General features: G+C 33.9%; 1 protein-coding gene across 1 annotated transcript in view; it reads left to right on the top strand.

Moving 5' to 3' along the window:
• The window catches only part of RASA1 (RAS p21 protein activator 1), a 106,161-nt gene extending 81,700 nt beyond the window's left edge, over positions 1 to 24,461 (top strand). Inside the window, exons 12-25 of the mRNA XM_032404035.1 lie at positions 3,715 to 3,802; positions 5,790 to 5,867; positions 7,833 to 7,990; positions 8,471 to 8,547; positions 9,841 to 10,013; positions 10,322 to 10,481; positions 11,643 to 11,785; positions 13,212 to 13,327; positions 14,064 to 14,150; positions 16,396 to 16,463; positions 17,968 to 18,056; positions 19,809 to 19,886; positions 22,257 to 22,391; positions 23,385 to 24,461. Coding sequence (XP_032259926.1) covers positions 3,715 to 3,802; positions 5,790 to 5,867; positions 7,833 to 7,990; positions 8,471 to 8,547; positions 9,841 to 10,013; positions 10,322 to 10,481; positions 11,643 to 11,785; positions 13,212 to 13,327; positions 14,064 to 14,150; positions 16,396 to 16,463; positions 17,968 to 18,056; positions 19,809 to 19,886; positions 22,257 to 22,391; positions 23,385 to 23,468 — 1,534 coding nt within the window. The 3' untranslated portion in view covers positions 23,469 to 24,461. The remainder of the gene's footprint in view (positions 1 to 3,714; positions 3,803 to 5,789; positions 5,868 to 7,832; positions 7,991 to 8,470; positions 8,548 to 9,840; positions 10,014 to 10,321; positions 10,482 to 11,642; positions 11,786 to 13,211; positions 13,328 to 14,063; positions 14,151 to 16,395; positions 16,464 to 17,967; positions 18,057 to 19,808; positions 19,887 to 22,256; positions 22,392 to 23,384) is intronic.
• Positions 24,462 to 24,682: the final 221 nt, after the last annotated feature.

Below are 24,682 nucleotides of genomic sequence, written 5' to 3'. Positions count from 1 at the left end.
GAACCCAATACACTGACCTACCTGCATTTGAATGAAATGTAATGTGAAAGTTAACAACAGCTCCTTGCAACAAAGGTGAATGGCGTGCTTGCTCTCTGGCATGGTGAAGCAATGTTTGGATAGCATTGCTCATTTGCCTGTTTTCCTGAACGGCTTTAGCTGCGCAGCTATGCAATTTTTCCAGATTATTTTCAGTATTAAGAGGTCGCTAAGTACTTTATTTCTTTATATTGAACTTCTAACTTTTAATATTGCTTTACTTTAAATATAATCATTTCAGAAGCACAAGTTGAAAGACATTTCAGTGATAGAGTACCATAGTGAATATTTATGTAGGAATGTTTGTACCTTTTCATAGGCTGAATCTTTCATTGTGGCAGTATTTATTTTCATTTAGGAACAGTGTTTTTGCTGGATATTAAATTTTAGGTTGACAGTTACTTTCTTTCGGTGTTTCAGAGATTTATTTATTTATATATATATTTATTAATGAGGGAGAGCAAGAGACTAAGGGAATGAGTAGGGGGAGGGGCAGAGGGAGAAGCAGACTCCCTGTGGAGCAGGGAGCCCGATGCAAGGCTCGATCCCAGGGCCCTGGGATCATGACCTGAGCCAAAGGCAGATGCTTAACTGACTGAGCCACCCAAGTGCCCTTCTTTCAGCATTTTAAAGAATGTTTTCTGCCTTCCATCTTTTTCTTTTGTTTCTGATTATTTCTCTTTTAAAGATAATATTTTTTTCTCTTTGAGGTGTACAGTATTTCATCTTTCTCTGGTTGCTTTGAGATTTTTCTTTAGATTTTTAGCAGTTAAACAAAAATGTGCCTACTATAAATTTTCTTTAAAAAACTTTATCCTAATATTTGCAGAGCTTCTTCAGCTTGATGCCTGATGTCTTTTGTGAGTTTTAGAAAAGTCTTGGTTACTATCTCTTTAAACAGTTCTTCTGCCACATTTTCTTTCATCTTCTGTGATTCATGTTACATGTTATATCTTTTTTAAAGATTTATTTAGAGAGAGAGAGAGGGTAGGGACAGAAAGAGAGGGAGAGAGAGAGAGAGAGTCTCAAGCAGATTCCCCACTGAGAGCAGAGCATGACACAGGGCTTGATATCATAACCTGAGCCGAAATCAAGAGTTGGATGCTTCACCAACTGAGCTACCCAGGCATGCCAGCATGTTGTATCTTTTACTAGGTCCCATGTGTCTATTATATAGTTTTCTATGTTTTCCATAATTTTTTTTTCATGTGCCCTAGGCTGGATATTCTTATTTGTCTTCCAGTTCACTAATACATTCTTCTGCAGTTAAATGCATTTCTTGAGGTCTTAATTTTATTAATTACATTTTTCAATTTAGAGTTTCCATTTGATTCTTTTATAGATGTAATTAGCTGGCAAAATTCTCTATTTTGTTACCTATTTTCTTAAACCTTTTAATTACAGTTATTTGAAAGTTGTATCTAACAATATCTGGATTATATGTAGGTCTTTCCCCTTCATCTGTTTTCTTAGATTGGCTTTTCAGTCGTTCGATCATGATTCCTGTGATATCTACTTATGTTTGACTGAATGGTGGACATTGTGTATGAAAAACTGTAGAAGCTATGGATAATGTTATTGCCTCCAGAAAGGACTGTTCTTCTGCCAGATAAGTCCCCTCAGGGATCAAATGGAGGTATTGGTGAAGGCTGTTCTATTTTCTGGTTTGCCCTTATTTTGAAGGCATGGGTAGGGTTTTCAGATGAAAGCCTTCTCTTTTAAAGGCCCTAAAGTCATTTGTCTCTCCTAGCAGTATGAAACTGCAGAATGTGCTGGTTAGTTTTTGGGCCTCTTAGATGCTGCTTCCTTCTGCTAGGCTTCTCAGCTTCTTGCCCTGTGCAGTTTAGGAATTGGCAAATGCATTTGAAAGGAAGAGCTGTGGAGAAAGTTCAGGCTCTCCTCACTATGATCTTGGCCTCTCAAGTCTTAGTTGCTCTGGTAGTTCACCAGTGATTTTGAACAGTTGTTTTTTGTTTTATTTATATTTCATGGAGCCAGGAAGGCCAGTCTGTTTCAAGCCACTTTCAGAAGCTGAAATTTCCAATTTGTACTTGTATTATTTTATAGCATTCTCAAAGCGTGATAGGATGGTTTTTTAATAAATATTAAGCTTGTACTCTGGGTATTTTGCTGTAGCCTCCTAACACTGAAGTAAAAGATCTAATCTGATTAATGCAAGAAATAGGAAAAACATTTATTGAGTTTTGAGTTTCAAAAACCTGAAGGTCTTTATTTATTTATTTATTTATTTATTTATTTATTAAAGATTTTATTTATTTGAGAGAGAGAGAGCACAAGCAGGGTGAAGGGCAGAGGGGGAAGCAGACTCCCTGCTGAGCTGGGAGCCCCATGTGGGACTCGATCCTGGGACTCTGGGATCATGACCTGAGCTGAAGGCAGATGCTCAACTAGCTGAGCCACCCAGGTGCCCCGGCCCTTATTTATTTATTTTTTATTATGTTCAGTTAGCCAGCATCATTAGTTTTTGATGTAGTGTTCAACGATTCATTAGTTGTGCATAACACCCAGTGCTCATCACAACACGTGCACCCCTTAACACCCATTACCCGGTTACCCCATCTTCCCACCCCCCTCCCTTCTGGAACCCTCAGGTTGTTTCCTGGAGTCCAGAGTCTCTCATGGTTCATCTCCGTCTCTGATTTCTTCCCCTTCAGTTTTCCCTCCCTTTCCCCTGTGGTCCTCTGTGCTACTCCTTATGTTCTATGTATGGGTGAAGCCATATGATAATTGTCTTTCTCTGCTTGATGTATTTCACTTAGCATAATCCCCCCCATTTTCATCCATGTCAATGCAAATGGTGGGTATTCATCCTTTCTGATGACTGAGTAATTTAATTCCATTGTATGTATGTACCACATCTTCTTTATCCATTCATCTGTTGAAGGACATCTCGGCTCCTTCCACAGTTTGGCTATTATGGACATTGCTGCTATTAACATTGGGGTGGCCCTTATTAAACATTTTATAATCATTTTCAAGTCTGGTTGGAAATACAACAAACACATCTTCAAAAAAAGGTGTAAACTACTAATGTACTTCCATGTCAAATGAATTCTAGTATGGTGCATACTATTGGAGGACAAGAACGAATATGTACTGTATACCACTGTTGGGTTATTTAATCATCAGAACAAGCATATGTGTGAGCAGATGATGTTTCCATTTTAACAGATGAGGAAAAATGGTCAGTTGTAAAACAAAAAAAAAATTGAAAATAGATAAAAATAGATTTTAAAAAATCACCCACAGTCTACCTGTGAGAGATAACCACTAAGAACATTTTTGGTCTAAGAACATGTCTAGTCTTTTTCTAGCACTTACAAATGTATAATATATATTATTATGAAGTAATGAGTTTAGTAACATTTTGCTTTAAAAAATGTTTAGATTAGCTATATGCAGTTCCAGCTTAAAACATTTTTAAACTTTGAAGGATTGATAAAATTCCAGGGGTGCTGACAAAAAGTTTTTTAGAATATATGCAGCTGATGTTTTCTTTTCAGTAATGATCTGGACAATGGAGTATTGGTTCTCTAAATTGAGAATTAATGTCAATTGATATACATTATATAATTATATGTTGTGATTTTAAGTTGGTGTGTTTTAGTGCTTTTTGTTAAACTTCCTAATAACTTTTCTGTTTATATTTTAAAGGCCAAACTGTTTTCAGATAGTGGTTCAGCACTTTAGTGAAGAACATTACATTTTTTACTTTGCAGGAGAAACTCCAGAACAAGCAGAGGTAAGTTAATTGTTTTCTCAACTATTGCAAACCTTTATTTAGCTCATGTTTTCTTTTTAACTAAGAAACTGTTGCATATATGATAAAGTAATAAAAAGGAAGAGTGAAATCTAATCATCTTTTTATTTCAAGGAATGAGAACTCTGATGTGTAAAATTTTTTTTGAAACAAATGCAGGAAAAAACTCAGTGAAGGGCTATTAGGAATGAAAACTCCATTTTAAACTGACCTTTAAATACTGTATGATGTTGAGTCCAACTGAGAATGCTCATTTAAAATCCTCTCTGCAGAAAGGTTATAGAGATTCTCAGTACAATTGAAAGGTAAGCCAGTTAGTTTTGCTAACAGGCATTGTTACTCTTTACTGGTTGAGCTTCATGTCTAAAAATAGAAGTTCAGTCGTCAAAAATAAAAGTATTTTAGGAATTTTCTATTTTTCTCTAAGTCTTCATGTGATGTCTACTTTCAGCACTAGGCATTGATCCATGTGCAATGCCCTTCTTAAAACTTTTATTAAATTTTAAGCATTGCTGTGATGAGAGAATGTTTTCCAAAAACTCTTTTTAAAAATACTTTGATTTCTTTGAACCATAATATTTCAGGGGTGTTTACTGGTACAAATCCGGTGATACTTCTTCTGCTTATACTCTACGGGAAGAATCTGAAGGTGGTTAAGAGGTCAAAGAAAACAACTTTGTTGTAAATAGAAGATAATTTGCCAACTCTGGATATGAGGCAGAAGCTCTTAAAACTGGATCCTGGCATGCGTCCCTGATTCATAAATTATGAAAATATCTTAGGCTCTAGAATTGATGAATGAGCCACATTAAGTTTTATGGTTCACAATTGAATGTCATGTTTCAAATCTTTGTAAAACATTTCAAATAAATATTAACATATAACACACAAAAAACCTTGTTTTGTGGGTATTATACCTAATATTTAGATGAAAAAGTAGAGTTCAAAACAGATAACATATATATATGTGTATATATTTTTAATGCTAGAAATTGAGTTAGGAAAGAAATTTAAACTTCAGTTTCCTGTCCTCCAATTATTTCATCAGGTTCCCTCTTTGTAAATAAAGATGTGTTATATACTTTGATGACATTTCAGTATAAATAGAACATTTTTTTGTTGTATTTATATATAAACTTTACATATTCTTTATTTCCATGTACCACTTAAAAGTCCAAAAATACCATTGGTATTTCCAGTTTTGTTACTTTGGTAGCCTTTGGGATCTGTGGTTACTCTCTTCTCCTTCTAAAAGCTATGGTAATTGATAGGTCTTAATTTGTTCTGTAAAGATGTCCTCTAAACATTCAGAGTTCAGACTGAAATAGTGAACAAGCTAAAGATATAACTGAGTAAAGCAGTAGTGCAGAGCTTTGTGGAAATAAGTAAGCCAAAGATTAGATTTATTTTTGATAAACCTAAGATTGTTCTCTCCTTTCTCCAGACCACTAGATAAACATTTAAAAATACAGCTTCAATTTAATTTAATATTAGCCTAAAAATTGTTCTGAATCTAATGTTATGTTTGAAAGGCTTACAGATAACCCAGATCCCCTTACACATTTCTACCTATATCATGGTCTAAGGTAAGATTAGATGCTAGTCATCAAGTCAGTCATCACGTGATCAGTTGGTTTTGCAGTCAGTCCTCCTTTCACAAAATAGAACTGCTTAATAACTTCACGTGGATTTTACTTTTTGGCTAATTAATGGTCCCTCATGGCATACTTAAACATTAATTTAGGGATTCAACAGAAATACAATTTTAAGGATGATTATAATTGTTTTGGTCATTGCTTTATTTTATGGAGCCCCCAATGTATTGAAGTGCAGCATACTCGGAGTATAGAAATGGCAGTCTGGAGCAGGAAAGAACTGCTGAATTTGGAGAAAAAAAAAAAAAAACCCTGATGATTGGAAACTGAATAAACTATTGTATATTTCTTTGACATGCTGTTATTTTTTGTAGGACTGGATGAAAGGTCTGCAGGCATTTTGCAATTTACGGAAAAGTAGCCCAGGGACATCTAATAAACGCCTGCGTCAGGTGAAATTTAATTTTCTTTGATGTTGTCACGTTTCGCTTTATTACTTTGCTCTTTATTTCCATCAGAACTGTTTTGGGCTACATTTCAAACACTTCTGAGTTTTTTTTTTTAATTTATTTATTTATATTATGTTCAGTTAGCCAACATATAGTACATCATTAGTTTTTGTACATATATACAGTGGAATATTACTCAGCCATCAGAAAGAGTGAATACCCACCATTTGCATCGACATGGATGGAACTGGAGGGGATTATGCTAAGTGAAATAAGTCAAGCAGAGAAAGACAGTTATCATATGGTTTCACTCATATGTGGAACATAAGGAATAGCACTTCTGAGTTCTTAAGTTTATCTTTTCAGGCATTTTAAAGCCATGCTTCCACTTTGTTCAATAGCAGGAGAAATATTTATGAAAAAGAATGTTCTTTATATACCTGTTGGGTACTTAGTCCATAATGCCATCTTTTGAAAACATACCAAGGATTTTTTTTCTTCTACTTAAAATAACAGTACCAAACCATCAACAACAGAAACCATTCTGTTAGGCGCTTTCATTTGTTTTTTTCTTCAAAGAATTATTTTGGCCTATTTCAAAAAAGTACAACTAAAGGTAATTATTGAAAAGATCATCTGACTTTACGTATTAATCCAAATAAACTTTTCAGTTTTTCACTTTCTAGTAATTGCTTTGAAGTCTATTATGTAACTGTTACGTAGGTTCTTATTTGAACCTTAACATGTCATACATGTTCATTTTATAGAGTTAAGCTGGGCTTTCTCTTTCTTTCTAGGTATGTAAAGTCAATATACCCTCCATATCTTTGCTTTTTTTTTTATTCTGTATTGTTATCCCTAAATAGTTGGAAAAAGTTAAGTAATTTTAATATTCTTGGAGTTTTGAGGAACATTTAGTACAGTATTTATTGACCAAAGTGATTCTTATTTTATTCATGGAAATTTCCAATAAGCTTTGTGAATTTAATATATTGTTCTATTTTAAGTCGATAAATGGTTAATATTTAGATGACTGTAAGTTATATTTCCTATAACCAAAAGTCTAACCCTTTCCTCAAGGACATTTAATTATATACATAATTGTTGTGTTCTCAGATCATATTTTAACATTTTGTAAGCTATAAAAAATCAGACTGAGTTTTTGCAGATTGTGTCTTGTGTGAAACTTTAGCTATGAAGTTATCATTTTTAGCTATAATACAACAGAATAAAAAAATGATATAATAAAATCATAGCTAACGTCTCTTGAGCCCTTTTGTAGGTACTCTCCTGTGTGCTTTTACATGTATTATTTCGAATCTTTACAACAACTTGCAGTGTAGACTTTATCCTAATTTTATATCTGAGGAGGTGAGGGTCAGAGAGGCTGACTTGTCCTACGCCACACAAGTAGTATGTGGCAAGAGGGAAAGAGAATCTGATACTAGAAAGTGAATGATCTAAGTTTTGGCATCAAAACTGACAAATAACCTAGCTTCTTTGGATTTGTATCTTTTTCTGTAAAATGAGAAGGCAGAATCAGTGTTGTAAAAATATTTTCTAGCTGTGGACGTTTATAGATAAATCTTCCAGATGAGCTTTATATAACCTACAGGATTTTGATTTGGGTGGGGACAATTTTTTACTTATGTTAAAATAAAAAATCCTCTTCTCTATTTCCATTTTCTCTGAACTCTTTTTTAGTAAAAATGGTGCATTTCATTAAATTGCTACAAGAATGTAATTGGAGGAACAACTGCATTTTTTTTTAAAAGAATTATTTTAAATGCTTGAATGTTGTATTTTATCTGTCACATAAAAAGGAAAATATAATTACAGGTCATAATGTCTTCAGAAAGGGGAAAAATAAGTCAGTTTTGGGTTTTTTATTTCTTAAATAGTAATTGCTTTTGAAACCTAATGCATAATTCTTGAAATCTGAGGTAACAATTTTTGTGTTTTCTTTAGGTCAGCAGTCTTGTTTTACACATTGAAGAAGCCCATAAACTCCCTGTAAAACATTTTACGAATCCATATTGTAACATCTACCTGAATAGCGTACAGGTAGCAAAAACTCATGCAAGGGAAGGGCAAAACCCTGTATGGTCAGAAGAGTTTGTCTTCGAGTAAGTCTTATTTTATCATTACATTAAATCTTTTTCTTTTACCCTACTGCATGTTTTTCTCTCTCTCTTTTTTTGTCTCTGTCTCTAAACTACCAGAACAAGGTGCCGAGTCCAGGCATTTTAGAAGTACTTACATTTTTTCCCCCTGCTTTTATTAGTGAAGTGCTATGTCCTTGGTTTTTCATCTAGTTATTAATAGGAGTTAGTGTTACTGACAGGTTCAAAAACATTTACTAAGACACACATACAAAATGTTTACAACGGTTTCCAGGATTTACTTGAGGAGGTTGAAGATAGTAGGAAAAGTATGATTTGCTTGTCTGCATTCCTGTATTCCAAATAATAACACATTTTGAATCCAGCATGCATCTTCAGATTGTTTAGTGGCAGAAATAAGGGACTTATTTGATCCTAGAAATAAAAGAATTAGAATTTGATGCCAGGATATTTTGTTAATTCTTTTTCTTTTTGCTCCTCTAGTGATCTTCCTCCTGACATCAACAGATTTGAGATAACTCTTAGTAATAAAACAAAGAAAAGCAAAGATCCTGATATCTGTAAGTTGATACAGAAATTTCTTTGTGAAGTAAAACATGTTTTGTATATTTTTTTAAATTCATAATGAAATGTCTAAAAAAGTTCAAATAGTATAATTTGACATAGTTTTTTTGTACTTCTAAAAGTTTTGATTGTTGAGGAAGAGTTTCTTTAATAAGAAAAAAGACCAAAATGGCAAAATTGTACATACTGTAAACTTAAGCCCTTGATATTAAAGTATCTTTCATCTCCCCTTCCCTCCCCAGTGGACAGGAACAAGAGAATAGTAAAAGTGGTCATCTTTCTGTGGTGCTTCCACTATCCCTTCTTTGTACTTTTTAGGTTTTTCCTGTTTTCGTATAGTTTTATATAAGTGGATAAAAGCACTCTATTAAAACTTTTTCTTTAAATTAGTCCACTGTTTATTCATTTCTGGTGAACCTTTTCTGTTCTTGTTCTCAGTAGCACACCTTCTCCCAGCCTGTTGCTGAAAAAGGTGGCAGTGGGATTTAGCAGTTCACATCAGAGTGAATTAGGTTAATACCTTCTTAAAAGGCTTAGGGAAAGAAGTGATATGCATTAAGATAGATCAAAGCCTGAATTTTCCTTAAAAAATATTCTGTCATTTCTGTACTATTTAAATGTTTAACATTTTTTTAGTGGTTCCCCATTACTTTTAAGATAAAATCCAAACCCATCGTAAATACAGAAGAAAGGCCCTTTCCTGATCCACTCCTCCACCCTGTTGCTCTCATAGCGCATCTTTGGTATATCCTCTTTCTAGATATACCAGCCTTCTTAGAGCTCTTAAGCAATCCGAGGATTTTAAAAGTGCCCGCCATACCTTCTTTGGACTGTGCTCTCTTTCTTTTTCTCTGCCTTTCTACTTAGCTACACCTCCACATCCTGTTAAATGTCAGCTTAAGGATTACCTGTTTGGAATGGATTTTTCCACGGGCTGAATTACATATTATTTCTCTGTACTTCGGTAGCATTAACCACTGTTAACAGCACTTACCACACTGTACCATGATTGATTTCTTGCCTTACTGTGACCTCCATGCAAGTCAGAGACCATGTCTTAATCATGTCTGTATCCCATGTCCCTGCCTACCATAGTCTGGCACAAAATAGGCATTGAGTAAATGAATGAAGTATCAAGTGTATCAAGTATTGAATTTGTGTTACTACTGAAAACTCCTTTAAAGCATTTAACACTATAGAGAAGACAAAATGTCAGGAAAATTTACTGGTATGACGAATTATAGTGTATTCTTTTTAGACAGTAATCATTTGATGTTTTTCTATCAAAGTATTTATGCGCTGCCAGTTGAGCCGGTTACAGAAAGGGCATGCCACAGATGAATGGTTTTTGCTCAGCTCCCATATACCATTAAAAGGTATTGAACCAGGATCTCTGCGTGTCCGAGCACGATATTCTATGGAAAAAATCATGCCAGAAGAAGAGTACAGTGAATTTAAAGAGGTATTAAGTTATTTACCAGTCTATTTTTGATGGAATTAACATTAAAGAAAAGATCTATTAAGTTAAACATAGTAATGTCATAGCTTAATGCACCAGTGATGGGCGTAGAAGGTTGAAAAGCCTTGCAGTAGTATGATGTTGGTCTTAAGAGAGTATAAATATGTAGGCTGTAAACTCATTCTATTTTTAATAAATGTATTCAATAGAACATATTTCTAAATAGAAGAACGTAAGAGAATTCCTGTTCATCTCATTGAGAATGATTAATGCTGTGTACTTTCAGTAATCTTTCTTGATGTCATTTTTAGCTTATACTGCAAAAGGAGCTTCATGTAGTCTATGCTTTATCACATGTATGTGGACAGGACCGAACACTACTGGCTAGCATCCTACTAAAGATTTTTCTTCATGAAAAGCTTGAATCGTTATTGTTATGTACACTAAATGACAGAGAAATAAGCATGGAAGGTAAAGTATCAATGTCTTGGTGTGATACTTCAAAAAAAAAAAAATCTTGCAAATTAAGTTACTCTGTTTTTCCTTCATTAAAAATTAAAGTTGGAATGTCAGTTCTGATCCTTGTGCTGACTAACATTTGGCAGTTTCTGTCATGGTAAATTACTCCATTAGAAGCCATAAGAAACTGACTTCTTTATCCCTATCAATAGTGGCTCATAGTGCTTGATTATTAAGAATAGTTTGGTGTACCTACCATATTCTCTTTTACTAATTCATTGCACAAAAGTTAGGTGACAGCTACCTTTTATTTCTAGCTTTTATAGATAGGTAGTTCCCAGGCAATTGAGCTGGATACACAGTGCTTTGTAACAGCTTACAAATTTGTCACAGTTAACCCGTTTCCAGCTAGCACTTTGGCTTAGTAACAGTGCTTGCTTCTAGGTTCCCCAATAAACTATAAAAGCTAAAACTATTTCCTCCTAATCATAGAAAATGTAAAAGACATGGATTTGTCAGGAAAGATAAAGTGATGGTCCAGATATTATACTGAGGTTGTCTTTTTTTGGCAATATTTGTGTTTTTTAGGTCATTAATAGCCATTTTTTAAGGTAATAATTTATACTGGGATTTTGTGGTGGTGGTGGCTTTTATTTTTTTTTCATTTTCTGCATTTAAAAAAATTGGAAGTATAATTGATATACAATATCCTATTAGTTTCAGGTATGTATCACAGTGATTTGGTATTTTTATACATTACAGAATGATCCCCATGATTTATACCACTACATTATATTCTTATTTGGAAATTAACTCAGAATTTCCAAAGTGTGGGCTCAGTGGATAGCAAAGCTGAATTCTGATCTTATTTTTGGCACTCACTGGCTCTTTGGTCTTAACAAGTCACATAACCATTCTAAGCCTTTGTTTTTTCTTATGAATATGCCAGTGTCAGCACCTCCTGTTGATCTAATGAATAAAGATCTTTGAAGAGATAAGTTTATAGAAATATAGGATGTCATTTATAATCAATACTTCAGTGCTGCATACAAATAAGCATACTTAAATGGCTGTAATGGTTGAGGGAAAAATGAATTCATTTAATTTCTAATCTGGTTTCACATTAGTACAATCCTTTATATAAATAATCTTTTAATATAAATATTTATGTAGATGAAGCCACTACTCTATTTCGAGCTACAACACTTGCAAGCACCTTGATGGAGCAGTATATGAAAGCCACTGCTACACAATTTGTTCATCATGCTTTGAAAGACTCTATTTTAAAGATAATGGAAAGCAAGCAGTCTTGCGAGGTACGAATTTCATGTTTTAAGTATTTCAGCAAGGAACATATTTTAATAGGTGATGCTTTATAGCTAATTACATTATAAGGAAAGTATATTAGCTTTCTAAAATTATTCATCAGGGCATTTACACGTTTTGTAATACATTTAGAAAAATGTTAGACAAAATAGACTTTTTTAAAAAAGATGTACTTTGAGATTAAAAACCTCAGATTGCACCAGAAATTAATGAAAGTACTTTCTCATTTATCCTGCTGTACTAATGATATGATAATGATACGGTATGCTGCTTTCAGAAAGTGTACATAACATAAATTGAAGTTTTTGCTAGAGACTTTGGTTGTAAAACCAAGTTACAGTCTATGAAGCACTTCCTGATAATAGCCAGGGGTATCTTGAAGGTTTTGGGGGTAAAAAAGTACAACATAATCCATTCAAAAGCAAATAAAAACATCCTTTTAGGATTATTAAGGTTTCAGTGTAAATTCATAATAAACCATTAAGAGAAAGAGTGGAATCTCACATGGCTCTTCTCTCATTTTATTTTGAAGGTAGAGCAACTACAGAAGGAAGATATGAAATACATTTTTTAGATCTGATATAAAATTAATAAAACAAGGAATTGCTTTTGATATGTACATTGGGAGCTGTCAAATGTTAATTTTGCACTACAGTTGTCAGTTTTTACTCATTAACCTAAAGGGAAGAAATTGAGGATTTAGTGTTGAAAACCTGGGGTAATGCCATAGTTGGCCTAACTGAAAAGAATACAGAAACCAAGCAAGTCTGCAGAGAGTCTGTGGGTACTAGATCAGGCTAGGGAATTCAGACTTACACAGATGAATCTACTCCACTGATTCTAGATCAGAATTCTTAGATTTCTAGGTTCAGTGAACCTTGAGAAAGGTTCATTATTCTGTCTACAGCATTCAGAAAAGCCTTTCTATTTTAATCAGTGTTTTTTTTTTCAAATAAATACAATTAAAGATAGATTTTATAATACATGGTGATCATTATTCTCATTTAAATACTCCTAGTATATTTGTTATATTTGTGTATATGTGATCATTAAAGCTGGATTTTTGTCTTCTATTTTAAAAACAAAGTCTAATCCATTTTCTGTGGCTGTAAAAATCTATGGTAAAGCATGGTAAATGAATAAAAGAGAGCTTAAATTAACACTGGTATTAATCCCAGAGCAAATGAAATGTGCTGAATAATCACTGCTTATTGTACAGTTGAGTAATTGGAAATTAATGGTAAATGAGTTCCATAGAGCAAACTACTTAAAAATTCCCATTTATATCTACCCCCAAGACTAAAACAGATTGAAAAATGAAAAAAGAGAACCTTGAAAACAACTGTTTGATAACCTTGATTAATTTGCATTTATCACTGCCAAGATGCATTTATGTTAATTTATTCCTTCTCTTAGTTAAGTCCATCAAAGTTAGAAAAAAATGAAGATGTGAACACTAATTTAGCACACTTATTGAACATACTTTCAGAGCTTGTGGAGAAAATATTCATGGCTTCAGAAATACTTCCACCGTAAGTGTTGAAATTTTAATGTGACAAGAAATTGTGTATCTGCATTTTGAAAAATTTGTATTTCTAAAATGTGTAAGCTTTTCCACTGTCCTAATTAATGTTTTTTACTCTGCAAAAGGGTTTTTCAATCTTCCAAAGTGAATTTTATTTAAGGCAAAAGAGTGACTTGAAGAAACCACAGTGGTATAATATTTACATTAAAATAAATACTAAATTATGTTTTTACACAGGCTAACATGTCTGGTTTATACAGTAACTTGGGTAATGAATAGAGACTTATAATCTCAGATTTGAGGAGATCATAAATATCTTGGTTAAATGTATACCAGACAGTTAGTACCTGCTTAACAGCTTTTAGTTTAAGTGACTCACTTATTCGGGTAGAAGTTATCATAAGTCAAAATCCATCTCCCTGGAATCTGAGCTTAGTATTTCCTTTGTGTCCTCATTCCAGTACTTTTTCTTCTTATTTTTCATTAATACAGAAGCATTGTAAAAATGGTAAGATTTCTACCAAAGTAAATGTAAAGAACTGACTAAATGAATTGATGATGAAAACTATTTGTTTTTCTTATCTCTTGCCAAATGTGTCCTTCACTACTTGTAGCAGAGTACTTTTCTGGGGGTCAGAGCCAGTTGCATTAAAATGTATATTTGGCAAATTAAGCTTTTGGCTGCAATGAGATCAGCATTTTCCCTTGCTTTATGTATTGAGATGATTGTGTTGTTTTGGCAGGACACTGAGATATATTTATGGGTGTTTACAGAAATCTGTCCAGCACAAGTGGCCCACAAATACCACCATGAGAACAAGAGTTGTTAGGTAAGGCTCATCAATCCACTTGTTAAATCACTGTGGATAGCGTGCACTGATAGTCAAGTGGGTAACTGTGAAAATGTGAAGAGTAACAGTATATAATTCAAGACTTTTATGTCAGAACCCTGTTGAGTATTTTCTACTCAGATGGCTACTAAACGTTAACTTTACCATATTTTTTTTGGAAGTTTACTAAGAGGTATTTATCTACCTCGTGTGTTTCCTAAAAACCGGAGCACTCATGTATAATCAGTTAACTATTAGGAATTTTTATCTTATAGGAAGAATGAGGTTAAAAGTTACATAACCAGCAAAATCTGTAGCTAACTTTATATAGTACTCTTCATATACACAATACATTACCTATGTGCATATATGCATATACATCCATACAGAGAGAGAAAGAAGAGCGAAGGCGGGGGAGAGTGGGAGGAGTGAAAGCGGGATTGATGTGCTGCTAAGAAGGAAGAGCAATAATTGACTGAGTGATGGGTTTGTAGCAGTCTGGGACTCTGGGCTAATCTCCAGCCAGAGCCTCTAGTTCTGAAGCTGGGTTTCAGTGTGCTCGCTGTGCAGTAATTAGGAGGAATTGCTTTGGCAAGTCACAGAATGTTGTACCTTGTATACAGGTACCTTCATTATCACTGTTGTAACTTATTTTTCCAATGAGGAAGCAGATCTGTAGAGGTTAAAATTGTTTGCTTAAGGTTATATAGAAAGGTTGTGCTAAGGCAGAACTAAAGGCCAACCTTCTAAGATCCAGTCAGATCTCTAACACTTTCGTAGGCTTTTGTTAAAATACACCCCAATGTGCTGAAGACAACTGGAAATTCAGTGCAAAAGCATCAGAGAATATAGCGGTCTACTAATAATATTTTATGTAGAATACATACTGCCGGTCATGTTATATCCCATTAAAAAAAGTTAGACAACCACTAAAGACACTAATACCATACAGTTAGTTGTGAAAAATGTGTGTCAATCCTGCCTGCAACCTAAGTTTTGGAAAGAGGCTTCTACTCTTTTTGTAGATAAAATTTCTCTTGGTTAGTAATGATAGAACATAAGTATTAAAGAACTGTAGATTCTATATTTCTTCGCTTTAGTAGTGACTGAGAGGAATTAGAATTAGCAGCCTAAGTTTCAGAAAGCACAGTTTTGTGTGTGATGTAAATTAAAGCCTCTGTAAACTGTTTCCAACGAGTGTAACTGTTAATCAAACACAGCAGGAATTTCTGCTGTGTGAATTGTCTGACACTACAGGCTTTTTAAGGGGCATTTATGCCCAAGGTGATGATTTCTTTCCCTACTAGTAAGCTTTTAAATATATGTGTAGGTACCTACTGTGCCTTTTAAATTTAAAATCACTTCTAAAAATTCACAGAAAGATTTGCATACTGAAATTCTTTCATGATTAAGTGTTGGTAGGTTATATTTCAGATTCAAACATGTATCAAGATGTTTTCAAGCAAAATTTATGCAAGATTCTTCACAGATTAGTTTAAAAGAGATATTTAAAGAGCTGATAATTGTGTATTATAATTGCAATAAATGCTATATGAGAAGTAACAATCATTTTCTAAGAGTCCAAAAAGTAGTAAACCGTCATTAGGTCGGAAAGTAAATGATAAAAGTTGGTTTACCATCTCTGTAATGGAGAAGGTGAAAGGTGAGGTCTTTTTCTTTTTGCCATAAAATCTTTATAGCATTCAATTGTATACATTTTCATTTATCAAGAAGTCACTTTTCTCTAGTAGAATGGATTCTTATTTTTAGGATTCATCAGCAAAATCAGTATAATCAACTTGATTTATAACAGACTTTATTGGGCTATTCTATTTAAGGAATGAGAGAATGTGAGTTTTAGGACCATACAGGCCTGTGTCTGTATAAAAAGGTTTTTTTATACTCCTATAGTATTTCAGAAATTCTTAGTGTTCCTAAGGCTACTGTGTCCTCGAAGTGAGTACATTAGAATAAAGAGTTGCCAAGACCATAAATGTTACAGATATAATTTAAATCTTCCCAAAATAAACTGAAAATTCCAAATTTGGGAAAAGCAAGTAGCGTACAAAGGAGATACATGTTCTTAAAGTAAGATACTTTAGCTTACTATTTTCTTGAAGCTGTGTTTGGGCTTCTTTACATCAGTTCAAAGTTCATGGTTCTACAAGTAGTAAAATTTTTGTTTATTATTTTTATGTAACATATATAGTAGTTTTCTAAAAAAAAAAATTTCCCTCCTATTCAGTGGTTTTGTTTTTCTTCGACTTATCTGTCCTGCCATCCTGAATCCACGGATGTTTAATATCATCTCAGGTAATCAGCTTTTGATAAAATTTTGGAATTAAAAAAATTAGAATAAAATTTGGTATTATTTGGTAAGGTTATTTTTTTCTTTTACATCTGGTTTTTTATTATCCAGTTCTAAGACTTGATATAAAACATTCCAAAGCACCTTTTTCTTCTTCCTTCCTTTTGCTACTTTACCTTCTCTTTCTATTTTGCTGCTTTTCTTTCCATCTAGTATCTGAAGCCTGAGGTGGCATGATTAGACACATACCTCTTTTCCCCCCATCCCTACCTGTGTCTCAAAGTCTCATTATGATGACTTTTTCCAGTCTACAACTTGGCTTTTTCAGTTCGGTAGAGGTTTCTGTGTGCTTTTAGCCCAGGCTAGACCCTGTCACTACCACTGCAAGTTGTATTTTAAGATCAAATTAAAATGATAACTACAGTTGGCAGTAGGTGCTCTGTGAATACTTAACTGTGGGCCATTAGAGATGGAGAGGTTTGTCACCAGTTAGATAATGTTAATTGGCCAGTTTAAACTCCAACAAACCAGATTTGGTTTTACTTATTGCCCATATGTCCATTATGCAAGGACTTTCAGATGTCATAGGCATCTTTTAAAGAAAGAACAGTGATATTTGTGACTACAAATGTAATAATGAGCCATTAACAGAAGGAACCTGAACCATTTTTCTTTTAATAATTAGAAGGTCAAAGTTGTATTTAAAAATACTTTAGACTAAATCTTAAGTTTTACCTTATTATAGTTATAGTCATCACATCTCTGTCATTATCTTCTATTGGTACCAAAATGGTTAAATCTATGGTTCTATTAAGAATTAAGGGTTTAGAATTCTGCAGAGGTTTGTTTATCTGAATGTTGGCCTCCGAACCACTAGGCAGTACTCATTTACAGTTCAGCAGCTTAAGATACACAGAGTACTGTCTAAAATTAGGCAGTCAGATAGACTTATCTATACATTTTTACTGTTAAATAATTCTGTTATGTTTCAAGGCTTATATGTAATAGCTGCATATGATTTTCATTTATACCCTACTATGCATATTCTATAGGGAACTGTTTCCTGACCAATCTTTATTATATTTTATTCTATAATATTCTATTGTTTTTTTTCCCCTCAATATAAAGCATAAGCCCCAGACTTAATCACTTTAAAGTGATTTTTTGTAGTCATTGGAGGTTGGGAGTAGGGAATTGCTCAGATTGCAAACTACTAACCTGAGGGGGTTGAAATTAGCTTTGTGAACTGTCATGAAGCAGGTGTGTGGAGTGACAGTCTTTTTAGCAATAAAGATAAAGCTTTAAGGTATTGTGAAATATCAACCAGTTGAGAACTGCTGAGTCTTGCAGCAGCACCCTTTTCACAATTGATAAGTGTATTTAACTTTCCCCCTTTAACTCAAGTTTTCTTGAATTATACAGGTCATATCATTTCTAAGAATGTCAGTAGTTTTAGCAGTAAAGTGCTAACTTTATACTGCTTTACCTGAGCCCAGTTCTCTCTTACAGATTCCCCGTCTCCTATTGCTGCAAGAACACTGATATTAGTGGCTAAATCTGTGCAGAACTTAGCAAATCTTGTGGAATTTGGAGCTAAGGTAAAAACATTTTGATACTTTAAATGTCGCTTATGAACGAAACCTTGAGATGATAAAACCATAGAATATTATAAAGTTTTCAGTAGTGTCTATTTCATAAACTATTTCATAGTTATATTTTTTGTTGGTATGTGTGTCTTTTAAAAATATTTTTAAATTTTAATGAAATTTTTAAAACCAGTGTTTTAACGAGTATAGAAAACTGTATTTTCTATTTCCAATATACTCAAATTGTACTTTTTTTTCTTTTTAAAGATTTTATTTATTTGAGAGAGAGAGCATGAGAGGGGGGAGGGGTCAGAGGGAGCAGCAGACTCTCCGCTGATCAGGGAGACTGATCCGGGACTCGATCCAGGGACTCCAGGATCATGACCTAAGCCGAAGGCAGTCGCTTAACCAACTGAGCCACCCAGGCGCCCCATCAAATTCTCCTGCTCTTAAATATAAAAATTAGCAAGAATATTTTTAAATGTACTCGAGTCTGTTTTATTATTTATTTCACCATAAACATTTGCTGTAAATAACTTGGACAAGTTCTTAAAACACCCATATGTGATCCCACTGCCTAACGATAAGGATTGTTAATACTCTGGTAGTGATCGTACCGTGTTGCCTGACTTTGTCAATATTGAACAAACTTCTTGCCTGGAAACGTAACTATTTTATTATTCTTAATTATTATGTCATCATGTAGCTATTAAGTACTCTTCTACTCAACATTTAGATGGCTGCCAACTTATCACTGTTAATAAATACTGCTATAACAAATATCTATATATATTTCCTTTCAAAATTGCCCAGTTATTTCCTTAAACTAATTTGGAGGAAAATTCCTAAATAAGACTTTTTGCTTCCCAGAGCCTTGCCAAAACTCAGTGAGTATTATTTTGGTTAATTTTTGCCAGCCTGCTAGGCATGTTTTTTTGATTTTTCGTGTGTTTCTTTGGCATTGATTGATGAGGTCTTTGTCATCTTTTATTTATTGACTTTAAAAGAGCTTGTGTTAATACTGAGCATTTTCTGTTTTACAACATAGCACATTTTTAAATAGGCTTAATATTTTAGTATGAAGAGCAGTTTATAGTATAGTATGGCTTAGCTTTTGAATTATCTGAATAGTGAGGCAGGTTGTGAGAAATACGTATTCCTGTTGCAGTCTTTAGCATACCGTATTTTAATTACTTATATTTTCTGCTAGATTCTAACCTCTGGGTTGGGCCCATGTTTATTTTTGAATGAATTACAGCTGACCCTTGACACACAGGTTCAAACTGCATGGGTCCACTTACTCATGGTTTTTACACTGTTGTAAATGTATTTTCTCCTATGATTTTAATAATTTCTTTTCTCTAGCATACTCTATTGTAATAATACAGAATAGAATACATGTAACATACAAAATATGTGTCAATCGACTGTTTATGTTATCAGTAAGGCTTCTGGTCAACAGTAGGTTATCAGTAATGTTTTTGGGGAGTCAAGTTATTTATGGATTTTCAACCACTCATGGTTGGTGCTCTGGGTTTTCTTTTCATCCAGAATTTCTTACTCTTTCATGAAAATATTCCAGTTCTTCGGTATAGCTGTCTGCTTTTATTAGAAGGAAAATTTATATGATTAAATTAATTCTTGTGAACATGTATTACTACTGATGGACATAATTAGATTTATAAGAATCCTTGCTACATATGTGGTGGTTATTGGTGTTTGTTTTTGATGCATATGGTAAATGTTTTGTTTTTATACTTTTAGGAGCCGTATATGGAAGGTGTCAATCCATTTATCAAAAGTAACAAACACCGTATGATCATGTTTTTAGATGAACTTGGGGTATGTATATAATTTTTCAAGTACTTTGAGACCTAAATTTAATATAGCTGAGAGTTAGCTCATTTAAGCAACAACTCAGATTTTTATCCAGAACTTTAAAACAAAACAAACGGGCACCTGGGTGGCTCAGTTGGTTAAGCCTCCTTGACTCTTGATCTCAGACTCGTGAATTCAGGCCCCGCACTGGGCTCAACTTAAGAAAAAAAAAAAATGCCTATTTTTGTCTACCTTCATAAACAAATTGATTATAAACATTTATTCTTACGCTAAATGGTTTATACCAAGTACTCACTATTGTGGCTTTTGTACTTCTCGTGTTATTTTTTAGTTTCTGTCTTGTTTTTCATTATCCTTTTAGCTGTTCCATCTCCTTACTGTGATATTCTGTTGCTGCTTTTACTTAGCTGCTAGTGTATGGGACTTGAAACAAGGTAGATGACCCAGATCTGACCAGGTTAAATAAGTAAATGGACTAGAGAGTGTTCTTGGGGCTTTACTAGGAATAAAATACACGGATTTAGTATTATACTTCATTCAGTGGGACTACCGAGGTCTTATTTGGGCCTTTACAAATAAATTGTGATTATAAAATTAATAGAAATTGTATATATAAATAAAAAAAATTCCCTAAGATCCTGTATTTCTTAGTAAAGTTGAATTTTCTTGCTGTAGATTTACAGATAATGGATCAATTTAAAATATATTAGTAATTCAGTTCATATATAAAAACAAAGGTTTATCAAAAAGGTTATCAGTTTAGCCAGGTGTATGGCATTAGGGAATGCTAAGGTAGGAGACTGAGGTGCCCATGTTCTGCCTTAACGTATTCAGATCCAGTTAAAACCACAACCACACCAGTGTGCAGTGAAACTAACCAGCACTTCCTGAGGGCCCCTACTTTGCTACCTCAGGGATAAAAACCATTGTGAAAGAAGTTATTTACAACATAGGTCCATACTTAGAATAAAAGTGAGAAATACAGGGGCAAATGCTAGATGTTCATGTTTCTTATATATGAACTCAGGGACGTTTAGGAGATAAAAATATTTACTACCAAAAAAACACAGTTGGGTCAGCGATTGAAAAAAATTTTTCTATAGTATTATTTAAAGAACTGTGAAAATCATCCAATATTTAAAGCTACCGAGCTTTAACTTAAGCTATTATTTCTAGGTTTTTAGATTCTTCAGATTCATGGTTAGGACTCCATTTATTTTCCATAGTCACGGCTATCTACAGTCGAGCTTTCTTATCACTTTCCTAGTTATGCTTCGCAATGTAGTCTTTTAAACTGCTTAGAATTCCCGGTATTCTACTACTCTTCCTGCCTCTTCATGTTCTTGTATTCCTTTACCACCTGTATAAATCAAATCCTTCTTTCAAGACTCGCTTCAAATATCTCCTTCAGAAGGGCTTTGATGAGCACTAAACCTAAGTATCCTCTGCATATCTTTGATATCTGTGTTGCTATGATCAGTTTACCTCTGTCTTCTAGAGAGATTACAAGTTCTCTGAAGGCAACTACTATAGTCTTTTACCTCTATAATCCTTCATTCACTGAATGAATGGATAACTGAATTAACAAGAATGAACTATATTTCAGGTGTTTGTTCATGCCATAGAAAACTGAGTGTTTTGCAGGTTTTAGGAATGTACAGCAAATTAATTCTCACCATTAGGGAGAAGAGTAGATTTATTCAAGACTACCAGCAATCTGAGTCCATGCTGAATTTTATTCTGAGGCTCAAACTAATATTAGTGTTTACTGCTAATAAAGTACGAAGTTTATTTAATGAACCTTACCTGAAGATACCATAATTAACACTGATCATTTCCACACATTACCAAGTGTTTTGGACATAGTCCACAGATAATTATAAGCCTGACAGGTTCTCCTCACATTTCCATAGTGTAACTTTTATGTATACTGATAAATTTGGACAAACTATAGCAGCTAAATAATGAAACTGCATCTGAGAGTGGAAGAATTTTAAGTTTAGCTTGCATTTAATCCAGATTAGCAGTTACACTGTTTTGTTTTTTATTTTTTTGGTCTATGTGCCAGATCAAAAAAACCCAAAACTCTTAAGAATTTAGGAAGCCCACTTATTTAGAGTAACAGTAATACTGTACAGTATTCTGACATGCTTTGTTAGAAAATTGGAACCTGGATTTGATGTGAATACTGAGGTCACAGAACCTTTGTTTTACCAGAAATAAATAGCACTGAATGATACATAGCATCTTAGACTCTTAAGAGAAATTTAAGAGAACATTATGCTAAGAATTCTGTTTGCTATAAGCAATTAGGATATTTTCAGAAGTGACTATAAAGATTGTATTTCTAAATGCGGTTTTATTCTCTTGAAGAATGTACCTGAACTTCCGGACACTACAGAGCATTCTAGAACTGACCTGTCCCGTGATTTAGCAGCACTGCATGAGATTTGTGTGGCCCATTCAGATGAACTGCGAACGCTCAGCAATGAACGTGGTGCGCAGCAGGTAGGTTTTTGCCAGCCTTCATTAACAGTGATGTTTGATTAGCACTTAAGCAGAATGTCAGCATGAGAGTCTGAGAGGTAACTAGCTGAATTATGGTCAACAGTGTTATTTTATCAGTTAAATAATGGACCCAGACTAAAATTATGTATGTTTGACACTGCACACTGAAAAAACGGTGGTGTTACACACTTCAGTGATGTGTGAAAATGGCAACTGAATTATGAAGTCAGTAGTGATGTGGCTTATCTGACGTACGCAGCGCATGGCCAAGTGACTTGCAAACTCCAGATTCAGAGATTCTGGAGTGTGGCCTTGAAAACTGTCATTTCTGATAAGCTTCTCCTGAATACTGTCACTGTACTGGCCAAGCACGTGGCAAGGGCCTTGTAGAAGAGATGAAAATTAAAGCATTGTGTTTATGGATTCTGAGTTTTCTTCAACCAGAGATTCTAAAACCCTCAAGTTTAGATAACCTTCTGGCTCATTAAGGTTCCAATCAGTCACTTTAGCAGCTTAGGCAGAGTATGTGCCACTGGCCTACTTACATGTCCATGGTATATGTAATGCCTTCCAGCTACACTGGGACTGAGTTTGTTATGATTTGCCTTAAATTAAAAATAAAATTCTTATTGGAGAATTTGGCCTAATTAATTTTAGGCCCAGTGTAGTTCTATTTCTTCCATGATACTTGATAGTGTTCACTGGGCTGCAAGCTGATTGCTCTTCTGTGATCTTACGGGGCTATAAGTAGATATGAAAATGGCAAATAAATGAAATTCTATTTAGTGTACAAAAATTGTATCTTGACCAAAAATGCTGAGTCAAGGACTGAATAGAAACGTTCACAATTTTATGCTTTGAGTAGAATGGTTAGTATTATTTTATGAATTCCTTTGAATTGATGTGGCTTTTTACAAAATCCAGGGTTCCTGAAATTTCTGACCAAACTCATTCATTTATTAACTATTTTCATAACTGTTTTTCCTTGTTTAGCATGTACTGAAAAAGCTTCTGGCTATAACAGAACTGCTTCAACAAAAACAAAACCAGTATACAAAAACTAACGATGTCAGGTAGCAGCCTTCGCCCAGGTGTCCTGCTTGGATTCAGCATGCACAACACGGTAATTCATATCAGTATAATGTCTCCTTTGCTCTTGCCAAAAAAATAGCACACCTTTCCACATTCCAGTGATGTGTGAGCTATGCAAACAAAATCCAAGATTCTGCTGGTGAGTAAATGTGCCAGCAGCTTTGTAAGCTATCTGTGCAGGAAATTTGCACTTTTTCCACATATGGAATCAATCTTTACCAACTTCTGACTGAGCCTTGGTGTACAGATCACCTTTCACACAACAAAATGCTAGGACTGACTAAACCTTGAACTTGGAAAGTATATTTTCAATACATCCAATTGCCAAAGTTTTGCTGTCTTGGAAAAAGAACTATGGAATCAACTGACAAGAAAAAGGATTCTGTTGACAATTGAGTATAACTGGATTGCTGACTGTAACTTCCTCCTGATTAGGAATACGACCGTTTGACTGTTCAATGACTATTTGTATTTACAGTTTCCAGAGTCTGCCACTATAATAGGAACAATCTTTGCTGTATACTTTTTAAAAATACTGTGCTATTTCTCTTGCTGGAACTGTTGAAAGAAAATATATAGAATGGATCTATTGCTCATCAGCTTTATTTTTTAAACATACCACTTATTTTGTTGGAATTGTCAAAGACTGTATTTAGATCTCATGATGCTTCGTTAAATGTTTACAACAGTAAATAGTATGAATTCAATAAATATTATTGGTCGTTGTACTGATCAATGCATGTTACCCATTCTGTAGATTACCAATTTATTTTATGTCTAAAAATATCTGGAATGCTTTTGTTGAAAGTACTCATTTCCAAATTGATTTTTTTACACAGATATCCATCTTTGAACTTCTGACTACTTGTTCTATCTGCTGCATATTTAGTTTGTATAGTTTTATTTGCTTCTGTATATGTATTTTTGTGAGGTATTCACAAGGGTTTAAGTTAAAATAAAGCCAAGGGATATCTTGAATAATTGATTACTTCTGTCTAACTACAGCTAAGCCTTCAATTTCATTATTTTCCTCCTCCTTGGGCGGGGGGGGGGGGGCAGTTCAAATTTAGTGCCAGAGAGAGAAGGCATACAAAAAAGTACATGGCAGAAAAGCATTTTCTATAGTAAAAAAATTTTTTTCTAAAGGCCTAGATTCTAAGAGCAACACTTCACTTAATAAATACTTTAAAATACAGGAA

Source organism: Phoca vitulina, unplaced genomic scaffold (genome assembly GCF_004348235.1).
Source record: "Phoca vitulina isolate PV1807 unplaced genomic scaffold, GSC_HSeal_1.0 scaffold6, whole genome shotgun sequence".
Taxonomy (NCBI): domain Eukaryota; kingdom Metazoa; phylum Chordata; class Mammalia; order Carnivora; family Phocidae; genus Phoca; species Phoca vitulina.
The sequence above is the reverse complement of the archived record's forward strand: the minus strand, read 5'-3'. Positions and strand labels throughout refer to the sequence as shown.